The 21,889-nt window shown below is 37.5% G+C and overlaps 1 protein-coding gene across 3 annotated transcripts in view; it reads right to left on the reverse strand.

Annotated features, from left to right (window-relative positions):
* Window positions 1-603: 603 nt before the first annotated feature.
* The window catches only part of LOC127628456 (membrane-associated guanylate kinase, WW and PDZ domain-containing protein 3-like), a 216,917-nt gene continuing 195,631 nt past the window's right edge, over window positions 604-21,889 (reverse strand). For 2 of the 3 annotated variants that reach the window (XM_052105203.1, XM_052105205.1), the window contains 11 exons: window positions 21,160-21,191; window positions 19,410-19,599; window positions 18,164-18,258; window positions 14,456-14,648; window positions 13,393-13,587; window positions 13,046-13,231; window positions 12,741-12,837; window positions 9,861-9,966; window positions 9,299-9,436; window positions 7,591-7,729; window positions 604-3,218 (listed from right to left, as the gene is read on the reverse strand). In XM_052105203.1, coding sequence (XP_051961163.1) covers window positions 2,404-3,218; window positions 7,591-7,729; window positions 9,299-9,436; window positions 9,861-9,966; window positions 12,741-12,837; window positions 13,046-13,231; window positions 13,393-13,587; window positions 14,456-14,648; window positions 18,164-18,258; window positions 19,410-19,599; window positions 21,160-21,191 — 2,186 coding nt within the window. In that variant the 3' untranslated portion in view covers window positions 604-2,403. The other variant, XM_052105204.1, reaches the window with a different exon arrangement.

A 21,889-nucleotide genomic window follows, 5' to 3' on the forward strand; every position in this document is an offset into this window, starting at 1 on the left:
TTCTCGCTGTTTTGTAATATAGCTACACACGCGACAGAAGGACGTCTTTGCTGGTTTTTCTACTGTATTGGGCCGTTCACTCCGAAAGCGTTTTCCGTCCGTCCGTGTCATTTTTCAATTGTTTTTCTCCGTTAAAATTCGCCAGACTGACGTCTTTGACAGTTGCGGCCGATTATCGCTGTTTAGTAGCACGTTTTAAGACGCCGTATCAAGTAAAAAAAGCCTTTAATTGATAAAAATTCGTCTCGAGACACATGCGTTCTGTTCCATTCGTTGTGCTTTGTCAAGTTTTTTTTTTACACCCAAGAATACGTTCTGTCTTAAACAGCCCCTGACGCGACATGAATGTTGCGTTTTTAAAAGTGCAACGTTCTGTACCATGCCTCTGCACCCCGTCTCGATGTTTCAATTACACTTGTACTGTGTGGACGCCCCCTTACGCAATAAAACCAAAAGCAGGGTCGCTATTATTTACTAGGCCTACATTAATTTGAACATCATGTCGAAAGCTCAACATTACTGTTTTTGCTCATTTATATTTCATCCACAGCCCCTAAGCAATATAAAGTCCAATTACACAATGGAGGCAGAATGTTTTTTCAGTAAATCTTTATTTATCAGTGCATGATCAGAACGTCATGACCAGATTATTTTAATTAACCACTCTTCTCTATATGTTCATACTCTCAATTACTTAAAAAAATAATGGAGCGATTTATATATTTTTTCCCCTCACAAGGCAAGTTTTATACAGGTGCTGTACATTGTTTTTTAATATATATATATATATAAACATTTACAACTACCACAATGTAGAGACCACAAGGCTTTTTTTGTGTAAGATAAAGCAATGCAAGGCCACGGTATCATACATACAACCTCATGACATGAGATGCACTAGAGAAACAAGCTGCAAAAACTGTTGAGTCATGATCAAGAAGCAATCATAAACAGTTTAAAACATATTCACATTTTTCATCATAGTACTCATCTATTTGTAGCATATGCAATGTTTGACCGATATCTGCTCTGCCCATATGACTGTAAGACACACAGTTGCAAAAATACCATTATGAAAAATAGATCAGATACTAAAAAAGGACATTAATGCAATAGCTCACTCAAAAATAAAAAATTATAATAATTTACTCATCTTCACGTTGTTCCAAACCAGCTCGACTTCTATTCTTCAACATTAGAATCAGTCAACATTTGCTTTTATTGCATAATTTTTCAATACAATGAAAGTGAATTGGGGCTGTCAGTTTCTAACATTCTGCCTTCCACTGAAAAAGGTTATACAAAGGTTAAACATTTGTATAAGGCATACAGGTTTGAAATTACATGAAGGTGAGTAAATGATGACAGAATTTTTATTTTAGGGTGAGCCATCCCTTTAAAGTTATATCTATAGTTTAAATCTTTACAGTGATTATGGACATATGATCCAAAGAGCTACATTTTCCTTGGGTACAAGCAAAAAAATGTAAATGTTAGACTGAATGCAAAAATATATCTGATTTTCTCCCATTTCTGCTTTACCTTCTAATTATATGACCAAACATGATCCCAGAATGTACACACCTTGCTAAATGGTCCACCAAAATAACTTTAAAAGCTCTAGCACTGTGGAACAAATACATACCTTTTAAACTGTTTGTTAGGAAGCCTTAAGTGTTATCAGAAAGCTGCAACACTAATAAGTGATCTGGCTCAGAATGGATACAAATATCTATACATGTACATTTTATATTGTAATATTAATTTCAATAACTTACATTTGTGTTTTCATAAACACACAGGTAGTAAACAATATACTTAACCACAAGTGTCTGGTCTTTTAAAGATGGATTTGTGTCAAGCTTCGAAAATGATCAAATCAAAGCTGATTAATGCACAGCCTACACACAAAGTGAACAACCTCTGGTCACTTGTTCAGACTGGATTTTAAGGACAAAGAAAGTTGCATCATTACAAACCTGAAGTTGTTCTAAAGACATGCAGTAAATCAAAGTTCGAGAATTAATACAGAATTAACAGATACACATTTTTTATGCCTTCACACAAAAACATCCTTCATGTTTCCAGACATTTCAAACACCTTCATCAAACCCAATGGAGTTTCACATGTCCAAAGACATGTACAAGTATCTGTAGCTGCAGTCTGATTGGCACAAAACCGATGGCTGTTATTGTTGGTGGGACAAATACACAATCTTTTCAGTACACTGAATAAAACAATACACATTATCTGTGTAATGCTATGTGTAGATAGGAAAGATCCCCCAAAAAATTAAATAAAAAGTTACACAGTGATTCACAAGTTGTCAGTTTTTGACCATCATAACTGCACTGACAATCCTGATGAGCCATAAGTACTTAGCCAACAAGCTCCAAAATGTATTAGACTCCATGCACCGGAGGCTGAATCCTAGCAGAACTGGGGACCTTCCATGGGCCTGGAGTTATAGGGGCTTTCTTGGAGTTAGGGTTCCCATTTTGGGAACTCTCTTGAGTGGCACCCTCAAGAGAGCCCCTAGGATCACTCTTTATATCCTCTTCTGTTGACCCTATAGGTCTACTCTCTTTCAGTTCCCTGTCTCTCCCTCTATGGTCCTTCCGGTTGAGGGTACTGCTTTCAGCCTGTAAGTGAGACCTTTGAGGTTCTGCTATCTTGTCTTTATGGTATTTGTCATTGCCACCTCTGACCTCAGGCCTGGTCTCTCCCATTTCCCTGTCCTGTCTGTGCACGGTGTCCTCCTCTTTGTGTCTCCATCCATCAGTGCCCTTTTGAGATAAATCCTGTCTGATCCCAATGTCCCACTCCTTCTTAGTCTTCCTCGGGCTAGTGGATCGATCTCTCTCCCTATGACCAGAGGTATCAGTATGAAATTTTTTTGGACTTTGTGAGAGTTCCTTCCCATTGGAATGTGACGCATCCAGTTTTCGAGGACTAGCAAAATTGTCATTGCTGTCACGAGGCATGCTCGTGTCACTCTTTCTAGTTTGGTGCTTGGCTTCTCTGTAATGTTGGTAAAGTTGCCCAGGAAAAGCAGCCACAGGGTTGAGGAGCTCCTCAGGTGTACTGGTTTGGGCTGAAGAGGGGTTCATCTCAGTGGAGCGAGAGGTGGTGGATGGAGATGCTGGTGCTGATGGCTCACTGGATGCAGAATATCTTGGAGAGTTTGTAGATGGACCTGTCATAGATTCCTTAACATCTGAAATGAACGCAAAACATGACAATGATCGGAAGTGTCAGAGAAGTGAAGGGTTTAAATGAAGGGGAACATATGGTGCTTGTTCTTAGGCCTGAAACATACTCTTTCCCTGAATGGAAATGCATCTAGCTATGCAAGCTTAAATTTCATGAATTGTTGCATGTCAAAATATGTCAGAGCTATTCATCATGCAGTCCAAGTATGTCTTGCATTTTCAGCCTTGCCACAAAAACTGCTGTAGCTTTATAGTTGCACCAACTAAACGACTACTCGGGTTGGTTTTGCCACTAGTCGGGTCTGTGCCAACTACTAATGGATCACATGATTTCAGTTGCACTTGTTCTATATGGTGATAGCAAAAGGAAATTTACTCATGTTTTGAAATATATTTGAAACTATGTTAAAGTGGAAATTAAGTGAACAAGGAGCCCTTTGCATTACAAAGCATGTATGACGGAACAACGCTGCAAAGTACTGCAGATAATTAGTGTTCATTTTCACATAAAAGCAAAAATTCTTGCAAAGTGCCCTGAAACTTTTATGAAAAATGTATGCCCTAAGGTTAAAATGGGTTTCTTTCTTTGTATCTGTCAAAATGATGGACATCATTTGGAATTATCTGTCAATGTTTATGAAATGTGGAAAATAGTGGAAAAATGTAGGGTAATGCAGCCTCCAAGTCATCTGCATAAGGTACACATTGACCTGCCAAGTAACTAACTACTTGGCTACTTTCCTTGGCATTTAGTCGACTACAAAAAATGAGCAGCCGTGCAAGCCCTAGTCTTCTATGGTCAACTACTTTTACACATACAGATAAATGGCACAGGCATTTGAAGCTAACTCTATCACCCCCTTGAGTTCTGAGATTTGTTAAGGCGACATTAACGCATAAACGCAAGTTAAACATGTAAAATTGGACCACAAGCTTACAATGCGATGGCCAAGGATTCACATCTGAATACTTGTGGAGAGTATGTTTCTGGGCTAATTTACTTTTTTCTCAATTTGGAGTTTCCCAAGTACTTTAGCATTACTTAGTAGGTCCTCGTGGTGGCGCAGTTACTCACCTAAATCCGGGTGGCAGAGGACAAGTCCCATTTGCCTCTGCTTCTTAGTGAATTAGCACATCTTATCACGTGGGCAGTTGTGCATGATACCGCGGAGACATCCAGCATGTGGAGGCTCATGCTACTCTCCGTGATCCACGCACAACTTATCACGTGCCCCATTGAGAGCGAGAACCCCTAATTGCGATCATGAGGAGGTTACCCCATTTGACTCTACCCTCCGTAGCAACCGGGCCAATTTGGTTGCTTAGGAGACCTGGTTGGAGTCACTCAGCATGCCCTGGATTCGAACTTGCGACTCCAGGGATGGTAGTCAGCATCAGTACTCACTGAGCTACCCAGGCCCCCTTGCTAATTTACAAATTTAAACATTAAACATTTTATTTTAATCAATACATATTGGATTTTGTAAATCTGCAGGATACAAATGGTAGACCAAACATTATTAAATTTCTGCATTCTAATAAAGACGTTCTCAATTAAACTGTCACAGTTTTTAGTCATCAGTGGCTTTTGGCCTTCTGACAGTGTGATACATACCAGCAGTTGAAGTAGCTATGAGAGAGATTTAGACCCAAAATGGTGGAGTTTCAATTTCCCGTCAAGATAAGATTTTGATACCAGACGTCAAAACCGTTGGCTCCTGACATGGGCTTCAGTTTCTCAGAGATAACATTCAAAGGGGTTCATTTCTTTTATTCTCAGGTATAAAGACACACTTTGTCACTTAGTAACTGTGCTGATGTCGGTCACAAAAAATATATGTAGTAACATGTTGCCCACAGTGGATATCAGACCACACAACTGGGTCAATCTATATATATTAAGCTAGTAAATATGATCATGAACATAGATATCAGTGTAGGAACTGCGATTAATTGTATTTATTATTTTTTTATTTTAATTTTGGACATTTACAAGCAAACTTTTCATTTTAAAACTGAAGTGTGTAACTAGTATCACCAAACAGAATTTCAAAAATAATAATTGTTTTAAAAGTGCCACGGTTTTAGATGAAATCAACCTCAAAAGGCTTACTTATAGTTGACTGCATGTAAAGTAGGGATACAAGTATTTTAACAATATTTAAAAAATTACACACATCAGCTTTAAGGCAAAAGAAAAGGAAAGAAAGGCAGAACTGCACAAGCATAGACGAGGAAGGCAAAATTTACCAAAGTTATTAGGGACAGACCGAGAAAAGCAGAGAAGCCTTTAGTGAAGCTCTGGTTTCATGTGGAAGCACAGTGTGGAGGAGGAAGAGTTCAGACCTAAATGAGGAAGAGAGAGATGCATAGACCAGTGCCCAGATGGAGAGAAAGAAAAACAGAAATAGAGAGAGTGTGCGTAAGAGTGACAGCATTTTTGAGAGGGGCGATGCATGAAGATAGGAAGATCTGACATAACATGCATATGATTCCACATACCCAAATCACGCTAATATCTGCGCACAGCTGACACATTTTTGGAATTAGCACATTTGCATGCAATGTATAGACAGGGGTGGTTTCTAGGGTCAGTAGGTATTCAGGGCTTAGCCTAGGCCTCTGTGGAAAAATATTTGATGAAATATCGGAATATAATACACTTTATAATAATGGTGTGTTCATGTCATGTTGGAATGACTGTAATTATGAGATTCCAACTCGTAAAAAGCGTCAAAAAGTTCTCGGAATTGTATGAAAGCGCCAACCTGACAGTTGTGACGTCATGTAAAAAGAACCAATATGGGAGCGGCCTCATCAGTTAACAACAACAACATATGGCATCTTATATTGCGATGATTACCTGCAGCATTTTCTTTGTTCTTAAACATTTTGCAACAGCATAGCAGTGAATAAATGTAGTGATGCAAATTATGCTGCACAAAGCCATTCTGGCCTTATGAGTTATGTCATAGAAACGGATAACTTCCTAGTTCCCAGGACATGAACTGGTCCGAGTAGAACCTCAGAGTTGCCATCTCGTAATTACAGTAATTATGGCATGATGTAACACAGCATAAAAGTTTAATGTAACATCAGTGAGGCATCTTTAAATATTACTCAAACTACTAAAAGGTCCCTCTTACGTTTCTCTCAGCTTCAGATACGTTTGAATTTCAGAAATTGCGTGCTTTTAACACTATGCACTTAAAACGTTATTTATAAAAAGACAGTATTTTTGTCCTTTTCGGCTTTCTGTAGGTCGACACGGGTGTTTTAAGTCCATTTTTAGAAGTTAACAGGCTGTAAATAGGCAAAAATAGGTACTTGTGAAAAAAACAATCACATTTTGACAGATTTGCCAGTATTTGCGAGGTACAGTGTATAGTGTCTATTTCATGTCAAGAGTGTTGCAATAGAATGTAAATGTCCTGGTGCCTATTTTAAAGTTTGTAAATTATTTGAGCACATTTGTATATTACTCTTTGTTTTCAGGGTTATACATTTTAATATTTGGTACTTGCTGCATCTGGATTAACCAACTCAATATAATTTCCAATTTCCTACCAAGACAGGAATTTTGACCAGACACAGCCGTAATTGTGTCTGTTGCGAGCACTCTTGCAAGCGTGCACATACAGTACATGAGAGCTGGAAAGCAGGTGAGAAGACAGCACGTGTGTACTGATTTGAGTCTGTATTTGGTGTTATTGATACTGTAGAAAGATAGCTATCATTTATTTACTGTATATTACTTAGTATTCAAATACAATATTACTTTTATTATTACTTTTAATATCAACTTAACATTGGAACTTCTGACAAGGTTATAAAATTGTAAAAACATTTGGAGCTTTACGGAAAACATTCCCTAGCACCGCCAATGTGTTTAGAAGGTGTATGGGTAAGTATGATTTCTCAGTAAATCAGCTTTTGTTGTTACATGAGTATCCTTTGTGTCAGCTGGTAATTTTGGGGTGAATGTCAACCAAATTTTTGAACAAGAGTATTGATGTAGCGTGAATGGCTATTGAAAGTACCTTTAGAAAATAAACTGCACAGAAAAGGTAACTGGCACAATACACTTTCAATGGCTTTTAAAACTAAAACAATAAAAATAAAAACAGTCCCAAGAAATTGATGTGTTTTTTCAAAGGGGAACATGTAGGCTTCAGGGAACTGATTTTATTTGTGGTTCATGAAGTGGTAGGAAATTAAATGAGGGCTTCTGCACACTTGAACAGATTAAAGAGCCAGTTTGGTACTGAGAGCATCTCTCAGCTATGTCCTCTTTTATTTGACTGCAATGCTTTTATTATTTACAGTTAATGTGTGTAATTATCTCGGAGCGTTCAGGTGTTATATATACAGACTCACTATGATCAGGCACTAGGCCCAGTCCAGGCCTTAAAAGCAGCAGCACTTTATTGCCCCCCGCCTGGATGAGCTCAATGGCCCGCGTGTGTGTAATGCCCTGTGTAGGTTCACCGTTGATCTCCACTATTTGATCTCCAACCTGTGAAGTCACAAATACAAACACACATACACAGTCATCAGTCACTCCTAGAAAAATTGATTCTTTAAGTGGAACAATGTTAAAGTAACATGAGCCGTTTCAATTCTCTGGTAATAGTGTGAACATTGTAAAAGAGATATTAAAATGGACTGGACATGGGATGAATATTTATGGAAATGGTATGCAGTGTTTGTAGTAATCTAAACCATTATTGCATTTAATTGTTTTTTATTTAAAACAATATTACATTAAAGGGATAGAATTTTCATTTTTGGGTGTACAATCATAATTTACTCACAAATCTTACATGGCATGTGGGTATGATTTTCTTTCTTCTTCTGAACACAAACAAAGATTTTTAGAAGTATCTCTTCGCTCATTTAAACATGACATATACCCCCCAGGGGTGGGTCCACACGGCCCAAAACAAAAACACAGTGTTCAAGAGGGAACAGGAGCAATATTTGGGGGCTTGATGTAGCTGCGCGTGGAGCATATGATCAAGGCGGAGTCGTAGGGTTGGAGGCGGGCCTGGACCGTGGAGCAGAGTTTTGCTTGAGACATGGCATGGAGAAGTCTGGGGTTCAATTGAAACATGGCATGGAGCAGACTGCAGTTTGGCTGTGTCATGGCATGGAGCAGTCTGGGGCTTGTCTGAGACATGGCATGGAGTAGACTGAGTTTTGGCTGTGACATGGCATTGAGCAGTCTGGGGCGTGGCAGTGACATGGCATGGAGCAGGCTCGTTTGGTCCAATGCAAGTGAATGGTGGTCAGGCCTTTGAAGCTCCAAAAAGGAGATAAAGTCAGCATATAGGTAATCCATAAAACTCCAATGGTTTTATCCATAACTTCAGAAGAAATCCAGTTGGTTTTGGGTGAGTACAGACAAAAAGTGAAAAAGGGGTTACGTTTTGGTCTGTTCTCACCCAAAACCATCTGGATCACTTCAGAAGACATTGATTTAACCACTGGAGTTTGATGGATTATGTTAATGCTGACTTGATCAGCGTTTTGGAGCTTCAAAGTTCTGGCCATCATATACTTGTATTGGACCTAAAATTGAGCTGAGATATTCTAGATATTCTTCTAAAAATATTCATTTGTGCTCTGCAGAAGAAAGAAAGGCATACACATCTGGGATGGAATGAGGGGGAGTAAAAAAATGAGAGTTTTGGGGAGAAAAATCCCTTTAAGATAATTTAAATGAAAACAAAATTACAATAAATAAAATAAACAAATATTGCATTAAAATAATTGAAATAAAAGTAATAAAAATGATAAGAGTTTCAGCGCTAACAAACAAAAAAAATTAAATAAACTATTAAATAAATCAAAAAATAAATAAATAGACATTATTGGAGTTGAAATTATTTAATTATGTGACAAGAAGAGACCTGGGAGTGATATGAGAGACATGACACTAGTACAGCATGTAGGATATCGGTTGCCTGGGACAATGGTCAAAAATATTTGAATGCAGAATAGTACGATTGACAAACAACAATAAAGTATTTCAGAGGGCCGTGTAATAAGTGCCGATATACGTGGTAGTGTTGTGAGAACTTACGTGTATCCTGCCATCTTTCAGTGCAGGGCCATCCTCAGCCAGTCTGAGGATGAAGAGACCCATGTTATATTCCTTCCCTCCTCGCAGACTGAAGCCAAATCCTCTAGACCCTCTCTCTAACTCTACAGGGTAACAGCCCTGGGAAACAGAGAATACAGCTGTTTTTAACATGTTTTGCATTCTAATACAAAAATGAAGATTTTATGACACACTGAAATGTACTTGCATACATTTGTGCTGTACAAGCCAGAGTAGCTAAACTATGCAAATAGTTTCGTAACATTCTGTTCAGAGTGAAAATGCAAACTATTCTATCATGCCTGTCACTGCTAATGAGAAATGACTCTTGATTTGCATATCTTTATGTAGTTCTTCCTTTTCACAGATTGTGTATTTGCAGTATAGTGCAAAACCTTAAGGTAACAAATGTTCCCATGATAAAACGTGGGCTGCAAAAAAAATTAAGTACTTAATTGAGTTGCTTAATAATCTGTGAACTCTATTATTGCAAATGTAACATGAGTGATTGTTCAGACAACTGCTGCTGTCATGTAAATCTCACCTGCTTTGGCCCTAAGGTCATGGCTGTCCCCATCTCACTATGAGGCAGGGTTTTGTACTTGGATCGGGCCATGTTGTCTTTCCTCTCCTCTGTCTCCATGCCATTTCTACATCACCAGATAAATAAATATTGCTTTAGGCCATTGAATGAACAGATGACAGTGGTTTCATTTTTGAGTGAACAATCACTTTGATAATAATTATTTTGTTTACTTTTAACCAATAAACAATTGTTGTACTGTGCTGGGTCACCACTTGCTCTGCAATGTAAAATCTGGGTCTTGAAGCGAAACCAGTTGAGCACCAATGGCCTACATCATATTTTACAGTACAGTTAACAGTGTTTTTGTTCAGAATAATGTGCAGGTCAGGCTTTAAAATTTTATTCCTACAAAAAGAGCCTCTCTTCAGCATTCTAGACCTCGATGGTCTATTGAGCTCATTACATCCTTTTGTTGGACTTGAGCATGAGAGAAATCTATGACATTGGGCACCCTCTTATCTCAGCCCCGACTGTGAAGTGAGTTCACAAAAACACTACTAAGTTTTATGCTAAAAAGAATGACCTGAACAATGTACTTGGGATTAAAAAGCTGTCTTGAAAAATGGAAAGAGATAATAGAAAATGGAAGGACGTATAATAAAAGAGAGCAGGATGCAGAAGATCAGAGCTGTTGTTATAAGAAACTATTTACAAGATAAAAGACATCATGCTTTTAGGTGCTAGGGCACTATTTCTTACATGTATAAGAGGCTACTGTTTGACACTAAGGGGCTATTCACACATGACACGTTGTGATCAAGAGTAAGCCAAAGAATTAGTCATGACCCGCTGAGACTGTTGTAATCAAAGATGGACTGCAGCAGCACGTCACCTCAGTCAGCACGTTCACATGCACTTTAAAATGCTTTATGAACAGATCTAGATAGTTTGAAAGTGGCTCTGCTTTGTCCAGCATGTACATCATACACATTAATTGGACCATAATTGGCCACTGCATTGTGCGTGTAATTCAAAAAGATAGAAGAGCAAAATAGTGTACTTGCACGAAAAACTAACATGCTAAATATGCCATTAATGTTGAATGTTCAGCTACCAAGTGTTCAGTGTTCTGCTCTGAAAATATGGGCTGCCTTCTGAACATGCAAAATGACTTTACAGTACAGTACAGGCAGAAAGAGTTTCAAAGTCTTCCGATTGGCTTAACAAGGAATCTGACCACAGCAGTGTTAATTTTTTTCACTGTCTGTAGTTTTATTCATAGTTTAAGTCTTTTGTTGAAAAAAATGCCCTTTAAATTTACTCAATATTTAGTCATGGTATATTTATACATTTTAGTCAGTTTTACTCTGACTAAGATAGCATATAGATTTACACATTTCAGTTAATGTTAATGTGCAAAATGACAAAAACGTGTCAAACTGTAACAGACCAAACTTAAATCAGATATATAGAAAAATGTATAAACATGCATTGGTTTAAACATGTATCACATACAGTAAATAAAAGATACACCAAATTACATCTGTCCTTGTTTTGAAATCCAGAGCTTCTGAAAGAATAGCATAATATAAATAATACACTGAAGTAGCTAGCTACCTTTCAAGTTCTGAATTCTTCACGCTTTATAGACTGTTATTAATTTTAAATTTTTTAACAGTTTAAGGTGTTGCATTGTGTATAGCACGTTTTACAAAAAAAGCATATTCACAATGCAAGTTACGCATTATAACTAGCATGTCATTTACAAGTTCACCTGTTCAGTCTATGCAGATGTAAGTTCTAATATTACATATAATGTTGTGGAAATGGTGATTAATCTCATATATAATAAGGATGTGTTTGAGTGAGATAATTAAAAGGAAAATTCACCCAAATATTATAATTCTCCCATCATTTACTCACCCTCATGCCATCCCAGATGTGTATGGCTTTCTTTTTTCTGCTGAACACAAAGATTTTTAGAAGAATATCTCTGCCCTGTAGGTCCATACAATGCAAGTGAATGGGTGCCCTTAACTTTAAAGCTCCAAAATGCATATAAAGGCAGCATAAAAGTAATCCATGTGTTCTGAAACAATATGATCGGTGTGGGTGAGAAACCGACAAATTTCTCAAAGTTCTTATAGAGTATCTATAAATAATCCTCCCTGACCAGTAATAAAAAACAAAAGAATAATAATGTGAAAGTGAATGTGGAGATTTATTGTTAAAAAAGGACTTAAATATAGATCTGTTTCTCACCAACACTTATCATATCGCTTCTGAAGACATAGATTTAACCACTAGAGTGCTATGAATAACTTTTAAGCTGACTTTATATGCTTTTTGGACCAATACAATTCTGGTCACCATTCACTTGCATTGTATGAAATTATGAGAGAATTTTAATTTTTGGGTGAACGATTCCTATAACCAGTTTGTAAAGCAGTCTATTTAGCCAGTGTTCAGCTCTTTCTGTTTGTGCATCTTCAGCAGGGAAACATCCAATATACTGGATTATTGGATTAGATAAATCAATTCTTTCAAGATGTTTCTCTAAATATTTCCTCTTCTATTGGTTCACCACTGTTCATCTCTTAGTATAATTTTCTTTCTAGTCATATTTTCGAGAACAGTATGTTTGAATTAAAGTTGATTAATTATTGTCATGATGCATCTTTTAAGTCTCGTCTTCATTATCATTGACTAACAGTAAAAACAGTAACAGTACCTTTAGCCAAAATGTACAAATTGAGGAATTTCTAAAATGAAATGACCTAGAAAGGTAAACTTGTATATGGGCTGTTATACCTCCAATACTTTTTTTGTTGTAGACAAAAAAGTAGAATGAGTGTGTGTGTTGTATGATTGAATAGGCCGTTGGGATGGCGCTTGTACCTGTCATCTCTGTTGGCAGGCTGCTGTCCCACAGCTCTGTGCTGGGCGGCTGGGCTCTGCTTTGCTGAACTTGTGCCTGACGGGGGGCCACTGTGTTCTGAAAATAAATAGGATTATCAGTGTGGCAGACACACAGGTTTTCAAAAAAACATTCCAACTGTCAGTTTCAATCTCAAAAGCAAAAGGACATAACAGCTTTTTCTGTCACAACAAAAAATAAATATCCTTTTATAATCTACTACTTCCTTACACCAGCACAGTGCACAAAAATAATGCAGAGAACATTTATTTTTCAAGAAGCTCACCCTCCTCAGGCACCACAGTGAGGGTAACAGCATTTCCTGCTTCTTTGATAAGCTGCACAATGTCATTGTGTGACAGTTCAATAATTGACTGGCCATTAACTGCAGAGATGCGGTCACCAACTTTAAGCCGCCCGCAGCGGTCCGTGGGACTGCCGTCGATGATCCGACCAATCTTATGGGGAATAACTGGGAAGAAATTAATTAATATTTAAATTAAACGTTTTTGACATTCCGAAAGACTAGAAAAGTATCAGAAGTGCTGAGAGAGAAAAAGTGATAGAGAGAGAAAGAGACTAATAGAGAGAGACAGATCGAGATGGCTGTGGGGGAAAGCTATCAATCCTAACCTCCCGGTGGAGGCTTGTTTTTAGAGGTGAGGATTACGAATCCGAAGCCCTCGTTGTCTTTGCGCTGCAGGGTGACGTTGTAGGGCTGAGGATGAGTGTGGCCGGGCATCTCGATGTGGGGTGGTTTGGGTGATCCATTTACCAGAGCAGAAGTCGGTGGAACCTGAGGTTGTGCCCCGTCATCTTCCTCTCTTTCTGCTTGTCCAGTTTAAATAAGAAAACACAGGTTTATGGTCAAATCAACACTACATGGCAAAAGTATTTGGAAACCTGAACAAGACATTCATACTCTATGTGCCTTTGATTTTAATTGAAAGGAATTCTCTGTAAATATCCAGTAAATAAATATTTGTATTTACTGGAATAGCCAAACCGGTTGATTAGAAGAGGGTGTACACATACTGTACTTTTGGCAATGTACTGTAGTATATGACAAACAATATCGATTTATATTGATTGCTGAACAATAACAATCAGAGAGGTTATTCACATTTTGGTACCATAGCTAAAATGATGCTGCTCTAGTTGTAACGCAAATGTTCTCGGGTGATTATTATTACTGAAAGGAAATGAAACAAACTCAATATGATGAACAAAAAAGTCCCGGTGTGCTTTAGCAGCACTGCAACATTTACAGAAGTGTTGAAGAAATTGCTCAGAAGCATCGAGCCAAATTTTCTAATAGCTTCATAATTGCAAAGTTTTTTCTAAATAACACAGTTTGTGGTGCCTCCAGGCTTTTCTTTTATGGTTACTCAGCGCTTCTGAGTCATTGTTTTGTTAGCACATCAAGAGTCTCCTGCTTTGACTGAGAATACTGGCCATTAATTTGTGATTTTGTGGTTATTTTTGTATAGCTCCCCTCGCCCTTTCACTCAGAATTAATGGAGTGAAACGCTCAGTGCTGCTGGGACTTGATCTTTTTCCAGACATCAGTCCTGGATATGAATGAAGCCTCTGTAGGGTGTCTACAGCACTTTGAACATAAACGCATGCGTTTAAACCAATACACAACCACACACCATTGGATAAGCTTAAGGTTTTTAACAGGAACAGCACAAACCTGGATAAGTCAGCTTTCTGCGCACTGTCAGCATCACCTGCCCATTGCGGGCAGCGTTGGTCATGAGCTCCAGAACTTGTTTGTGTGATTTGCCTTTGACGGGAACACCGTCGATACAGATGAGCTCGTCACCAGCCCGGAGACGCCCGTCCTTCTCTGCAGCACCTAGAGGAACGATGGCACCAATGTACACCTAAAGGGAGAGCAAGGCAAATAGTTCAAATTTTACATACAGTATTTTGATATTGCAAAGTGTAGGCATAATAAGCTTTTGCTTCAGCCTATTCCTTTTTAACAATAATTAAAAGATACAATGTTGACTGAACTGTCATGAAATGCATAAATGCCGAAATAAATCAATAAAATGAAATGAAATATTGTGGCAGCAGGATCCAAAATTGGCTGTCTGCTGCAATTATACAAGGTAAAAACAACTAAATTCCATTGCTCTAGAGACCAAAGTATATTTTTATAGGAAATAATGCAAAATACAGTTTGATGGATAGTTTTATGCAGGGTGGGGGACATGCGAATGTGAATGTCATCATTTAAATTTTAATGTTGAAATTCAGACGACGGTGTAATTTATATCAGACGCAGTCTCAAATTCTTAAACTGTATACAAAAACCACAGAAAATAATTATTGTTACAGAATTAACTGAATTGAATTGCATTAAAACAAACTGTACTGACAATTAACTATCTTATTAACTGTAAATTATGTTAAACAATTAACAAGCCACTGAGGTAAGCTGTCAAACATTTGTTGTAAGGCTAACATTAGATATTATCAGATTTATTATTTATCTGAGAAATCAGCCATCTGTCAGTAGCCTAAGTTTTCTGGACTTCAGAGGTGGTAGTAATGCAGTACATTTACTCAGTTACATTTACTTGAGTAACATTTTGGGAAATATTTTACTTTTAGAGTAGGTTTAAAAGTGAGTACTTTTACTCTCACTCAAGTAAATTTCTAATAACATTACTGGGTTTGATATTATTGAATGGGACTTTTACGAGAGAGGACGTTCACAGCTACGTGCAATGAGAGGCTCTCACAGACTGCCACTCAAGTCATCAGTGCAGCAGCATCAAGCCCTTCAAAGTGAAGCACCAAGACAAGCTGATATTTCAAGATTAAAGTCACAGCGCCAACTTCAGGCAGCACGCTGAGGTAAGTTTTGGCTCTAATTCTAACACGGGCTTTCTGTGTAATGAGATGGTCATTTTCAGGGTGACAATGTAACTGGGGTCTTATGACATCTGTTTTTAAGTGTACATTTTTAAATCAGTGCAGCAATATATAAGTGTGCTTTGTCCCGCATGTCATAAGCAGTATTCATTTACTCTGCGCCATCGCAGGGGGTACTGGAAACTATCGCAGCCACTTAAGGCAGATTAACTTTATAAATCCATGTAAACATCCGACGAGAGTGGCTGGGGATATTTTTAATATATACTGTGTGTTAATATAAAGAGTAAACACATTTGATCAAATAAAGAGTACATTTTTAAATGTATTTGAATGTTTTGTCTCTCTATATGTTATTATAATCCAGTAATGATTTGTCAAAAAGTAATTTACTACATTCATCATGAAATAAAACATTGCAGGAGTGAAGGAAGCAGTAAACTCCTTGCTCGTACGTCTTCCCCATGGTGGATTGTGGGAAATGAACCATTATCGATTGTACTTGAAATGTACACTTGAAATTAGAGTGAATTGTGAATGAGTGAAGAAAAGTAGGGAACGAGTGGCTCACTCAGCATTCAGACACTCCTACAAAATAGCGAAAACTCAAAATAGTGCACTATATAGTGGATAGGGGCGGTTTCAGACACAGCGAGTGTTCCACGATCAGGGTTGATGCCCTACGTAGGTTGTGTACTCTGTATTTAGAGAGTGGCGGTACTGCTGTACAGAACTAATGATCTATACACTTACAACACTGAAAACTGTAATTACACTGAAATAATAATCCACACAGGACTTTAAAAGCTATGAAATAGCAAAAGAAGGCATTATATTTCAGCATTATATATAATGTCCTTATGGGACATTTTCACGTTTTCACTGTAATAATTACTAGAAATATTTCCAAACATCTCTTCTTAATGACAAATTCATCTAGATCTGACAAGAGCCCTTAAAGGATTAGTTCACCCAAAAATTACAATTCTCATTATTTACTCACCCTCATACATCCCCAGATGTGTATGACTTTCTTTCATTTGCTGAACTTAAATGAAGATTTTTAGAAGAATTTCTCATGCAATTGAATGGGAGGCAACATTTTAAAGCTAAACAAACAAACATAAATCAGCATAAAAATAAAAACATAAGACTCTAGTGGTTAAATCAGTATCTTCAGAAGTGAGGTGATAGTTATGGATGAAAAACAAATCACTTTCACATACTACTTCTTGTGTTTTTGGTGATTCACATACTTCTCTGCATATCGCCCCATATTGTCTAGCAAAAAATGACAAATATTGATCTGTTTCTCACCCACACCTATCATATCACTTATGAAGACATGGATTAAACCACCGGAGTCTTATAGATTACTTTTATATCTAAATTTTGGACTACAGAGCTAAAATATTCTTTTAGAATTTGTGTTCTGCAGAAGAAAGGAAGTCATACACATCTGGGATGGCATGAGGGTGAGTAAATGATGAGAGAATTTTCTTTTTTGGGTAAACTATCTCTTAAAAGCTCAGCCATAATTTAATATTCTGTCATCATTTTTCTACCCTCATGTTGTTCCAAACCAATGTGAGGCTTTGTATTATGTGGAACACAAAATATGTTAGAGAGAATATTAGGGACTGACAGTCCATATTCATATATATATATATATATATATATATATATATAAATAAAACATTCACTGAAAGTAAATAGTGACTTATTGTGTTGCATGGAAGAAAGAAAGTCATACAGGTTTGGAAAAATATGATGGTGAATGATGACAGAATTTCAATTAATAATAATAATAATAATAATAATAATTCTGTAGTACATGTTCAATGTGTTTTATGTAATGGAATATAGGAGAGTAAACGTATATTATGTCATTTGTGAAAGTAACGAGTTACTCACTACTCGAGTACTCTTTTAATTGGATAATTTCTTACTCAAGTAGTTATTTATGTTAGTACTTTTACTTCTACTTGAGTAATTATGTTTTTGAAGTAATTGTACTTTTACTTGAGAACAGTTTTTGGCTACTCTACCCACCTTTACTGGACTTTCTCATTCCCACGCCGGTAAAGATTACAGCGTCTTTTACCTTCTATAAAACGGCTTGCAAAATAATCCCAGGTTAATATCTGATTGGTTATTTATGTGTGACGTCAGTGTGTTAATACAGTTTACACATCCATCTCTGGGATCTCTACAGACATCCTTTATTCCCTGCAAATCGACGGTAAACCTTACAAATGTCAGAGTCAGACATTTGTCTAAATAATTAATCCCATCCAAATAGGGCTTTACTTAATAGCACCATATACTGTTGGATATGGTAAATGCATTCAATCTGATTAGAAACAGGGAAAAACTTAACCCCTCAGGAGATAAAAAAATCAACAACTAGAAGGGGGTATATCAAAAGCAGAGGCAGGGAAATCCCCCCATCCCCTCAGCAAATCGCACCCTGGTTTATATAATTATGTATTCATCAGAGCATGTCAAGACTTACTGGCAGATCCGGCCCTTCTCCGCCCAGCACTCTGAACCCAAATCCAGTCTCCTGGTTCCTCTTGATAAAAACGTCCAGCTCTTTAGTGTTGGGAGCTGAATATCACAGAGGAAAATTAGTTGTCAGCTAGAAAAACATTCATCCGTTTCCGGTGTACTCTTAACAGGAATAGCTGACCCAAAAATGAAAATTCTCTTGTCATTTACTCACCCTCATGCCATCACAAAAGTGTATGAATTTTCTTTCTTCAACAGAACACAAATGAAGATTTTTAGAAGAAAATCTCAGCTCTGAAGTCCTCCTAATGCAAGTGAATGGATGACCAACATTTTTAAGCTCAAAAAGTACAAAGCCAGCATAAAATTAATCCATATGACTCCAGTGGTTAAATCTATATCTTCAGAAGTGATATGGTAGGTGTTGGTGAGAAACAGATCAATAAGTCATTTTTTTACTATAAAACCACCTCCCTGCCCAGTAGGTGGCGAATATGAAGAATGTGAATCGCCAAAAACAAAAGGAGGGTGTGAAAGTGAAATTGCAGATTAACTGTAAAAAAAGGACTTAAATATTGATCTGTTTCTCACCCACACTAATGAAACACTGGAGTCGTGTGGATTACTTTTATGCTGCCTTTATATGCTTTTGAAGCTTCAAAATTTTGGTACCCATTCATTTGAATTGTGAGGACCAACAGAGCTAAAATAATCTAGTGTTCAGCAGAATAAAGAAGACCATACACATCTGAGAATGCATGAGGGTGAGTAAATTATGAGAGGATTGTCCAGTTGTGCCAATAGATTAGATTTTTACTTTCCCTGCCATCATTTTCACTGGCCCCACCACAAAATAACAAGTGTCAGGAAAAAAAAAATACAAATAAAATGCAACAAATAATTTGTCATGTTATTAATTTGCAATAATAGTTGGAAATATGGCTATATATTAATAATTTAATGCTTCCAAGATCATCAAGTCATTATCATATTTTCACCAAAAGCTCATCTATATCAGCCAGCTAGATAACATTTCCATGTTGACATATTTAAATATTTAACAGAATTCACAACAACAACAATATTCAATTTAACACAGAAAACTAAATATTTAAGCCATAAACACATACATGTTTAATAAACATGCAATAATGTAGTTTCGGCACAACGCTGACCCAAAGGGGAAAGTGACAGTTCCACCATTATGTCATCCTTATTGTTGAGCCCTAATATGTCTAACTTCAACTCACGTTGGCTATCCAGCACAGCTTTAGACTTGAGGTACAGCTCAGATGGGTCCAGTTTTGGTGAGTTGGAGCGGATAGCATGAGGAGGAAAGGGGAGGGACTGTGGGGCTGGCTCAACTGGACTGGGAGTTTCAGTGGTGACGGTGCTGATGGCAATGTCCTGCTTCTGTGTAATGGGCATAGCAGGAGTGATCTACAACAAACCACAATAGACACAATCAACAAACCTCACACAAAGCTTCATCAACAATCAACATTATAGCACTTCAATGAAAACTAAAAAACGACAGTAACATATCCAAGTAAATTATATGGCCAAAAGCATGTGGATCACTACACCCGTATACTTGTTGAACAACCAATTCCAAAATCATTGGCATTAATGGAGACTTTGCCCTCCCTTTGCTGCTAAAACAGCTTCCAATCTTCAGCAATGGCTTTCTTCTAGATGTTGGATGATGGCAAGAGCTTCAGTGAGGTCAGGCACTAATGTTGGGTGAAGAGACCTGGCACAAAGTTGGTTTTCCAATTCATCACAAAGGGGTTCAGTTCTGGGCTTTGTGCAGGCCAGTCAAGTTCTTCTACCTGTCTTAGTAAAGCACTTCTTTAAGGACCTTGTTTTGTGGATACACACTTTTGGCCATGCAAGCTACTCAATGTTCTTATTTACCTATGAAGTCACTGCCTTTGGTACTGTAGAGCAAGCATGTCTTAATCATGCCTTTATGACTCACATGTTTAAGCATGTCTGTGTTTGTGTGGCTGAAGCTGAATAGGACACTATACAAACGGCTTTAAAATAGATAATCTTCTGCAGTAGTTCTTAACTGGTTTTGTTTCACCCTAGATTTTACATTGGCTATCAAGTGGTGACCCAACAGTACCAAAATTGTGGATCATCCAAAAGTAATGTCCTTTAAATACATTGTAAATATGCTTGTTGAGTATAAACCTAACAGACCCCTCAGATCATTAGGATCAAGTCAGTTTGAAATACAGGGGGTTCAGTCAAAAACAAGGTGAGACAGTGTTTAGCTATTATGCCACCCGCAGCTGGAACCCGCTTCCTGAAGAGGTCAGCTGTGCTCCAACAGTAGCCACATTCAAGTACAGATGAAAACACATCTGTTCAGCTGTGCATTTTTTCACTGAGCTGCAACCTGCATATCATGCAACCTGTGCATGTTGGCATTTGCCTAATTTGGCTAGCTTCTACCTAGTGAACACAGAGTTTTATTGAATGCACAGTCTTTTGGTATACTCGCGATGCACTTTTATATGGTTGGTTGAAATGTATTTGCATTTAGGAATGTTATTCCCTGCTGTCTGTGACATATCTATCAGAACATACCTGGCTGAGTACCATTTTTGAGCCGTGGCTTATTTACAGTAGAGCCTGTTCGATACTCATCACTTGAGAAAGCAGTACAAAAGGAAGTGCTCCTGAGGAGCCTGTTGACTTGGCAGGGATGTTCTACTGCAGAGCCTCGTGTTTGCCTTAAGGTGATTCAACACATCCAGCTCTTAAAGTAACATTAGAGCATTTGGCACTTGCTCTGTGAATAATGTAAGACTGCAAGGATCATGCCTCGCTGGAAAACCGAGAACGCAAGTGAGGGAGGATGTTAAATAATGAATCGTGTTTCATCTTCATTACACACAGCTTCATTTCTTCAAAACTACCCAGTGTGTGTCTAAATTAAATCCCAAAGATTGAGTAATTACAGACATTTAAGGTTTTAAATCAACTTACAGGTTTGAGAGACTTCACGGGAGAGGTCTGACCTGCAGGTGGAACAGAAAAAGAGAGAGGTGTAATTGAATAAAAAGAGTAACTTGAGAATGAACATGTACAATTAGAGAGGTATGTTCCAAGACTAAATACTTGGGCATTGGTTAAGAGAGGCCATAGATATCAATTAATTTGTTCAATTTGAACGTTTAATGGCAATATCAGGTTTTTTACCACTATTAAACATTTTAAACCTTTTCTACTGGTGGAATTCATTATACAGTTAAATGACAAGTTTTAAACCAAATTCCATCCATGGAGATAGGTCTGGATACAGTTTATAGTTCTGGTATTAATACACAATGTGGTGGAACAAAATGAAAAATGAAATGAAAACTGGCCACTAAGTGGCAATGTACTCCACACTGGGTTTATGCAAACAGAAAAAGTAAATCTGGTGACATAATCCAATGTGAGGTAGAACTGCCTAAGAGGCATACAGCAGTCAATGTTTGTGTGTGTGTGTGTGTGTGTGTGTGTGTGTAATGAATGTTAAATGGACAGTTCACACAGAAATGTAAATTCTGTCATCATTTACTCACCCTCATGTTTTTCCAAACCCATATGACCTTCTTTCTTCCGTGGAACACAAAAGATGTTAGGTTGAATGTTCAGTTTCAGTCACCATTCACTTTCATTGCATGGAAAAAAAGATGCAATGAAAATAAACAGTGACTGAGGCAAACAAACA

The sequence above is a fragment of the Xyrauchen texanus genome, chromosome 35, assembly GCF_025860055.1.
Source record: "Xyrauchen texanus isolate HMW12.3.18 chromosome 35, RBS_HiC_50CHRs, whole genome shotgun sequence".
NCBI classification, from domain to species: domain Eukaryota; kingdom Metazoa; phylum Chordata; class Actinopteri; order Cypriniformes; family Catostomidae; genus Xyrauchen; species Xyrauchen texanus.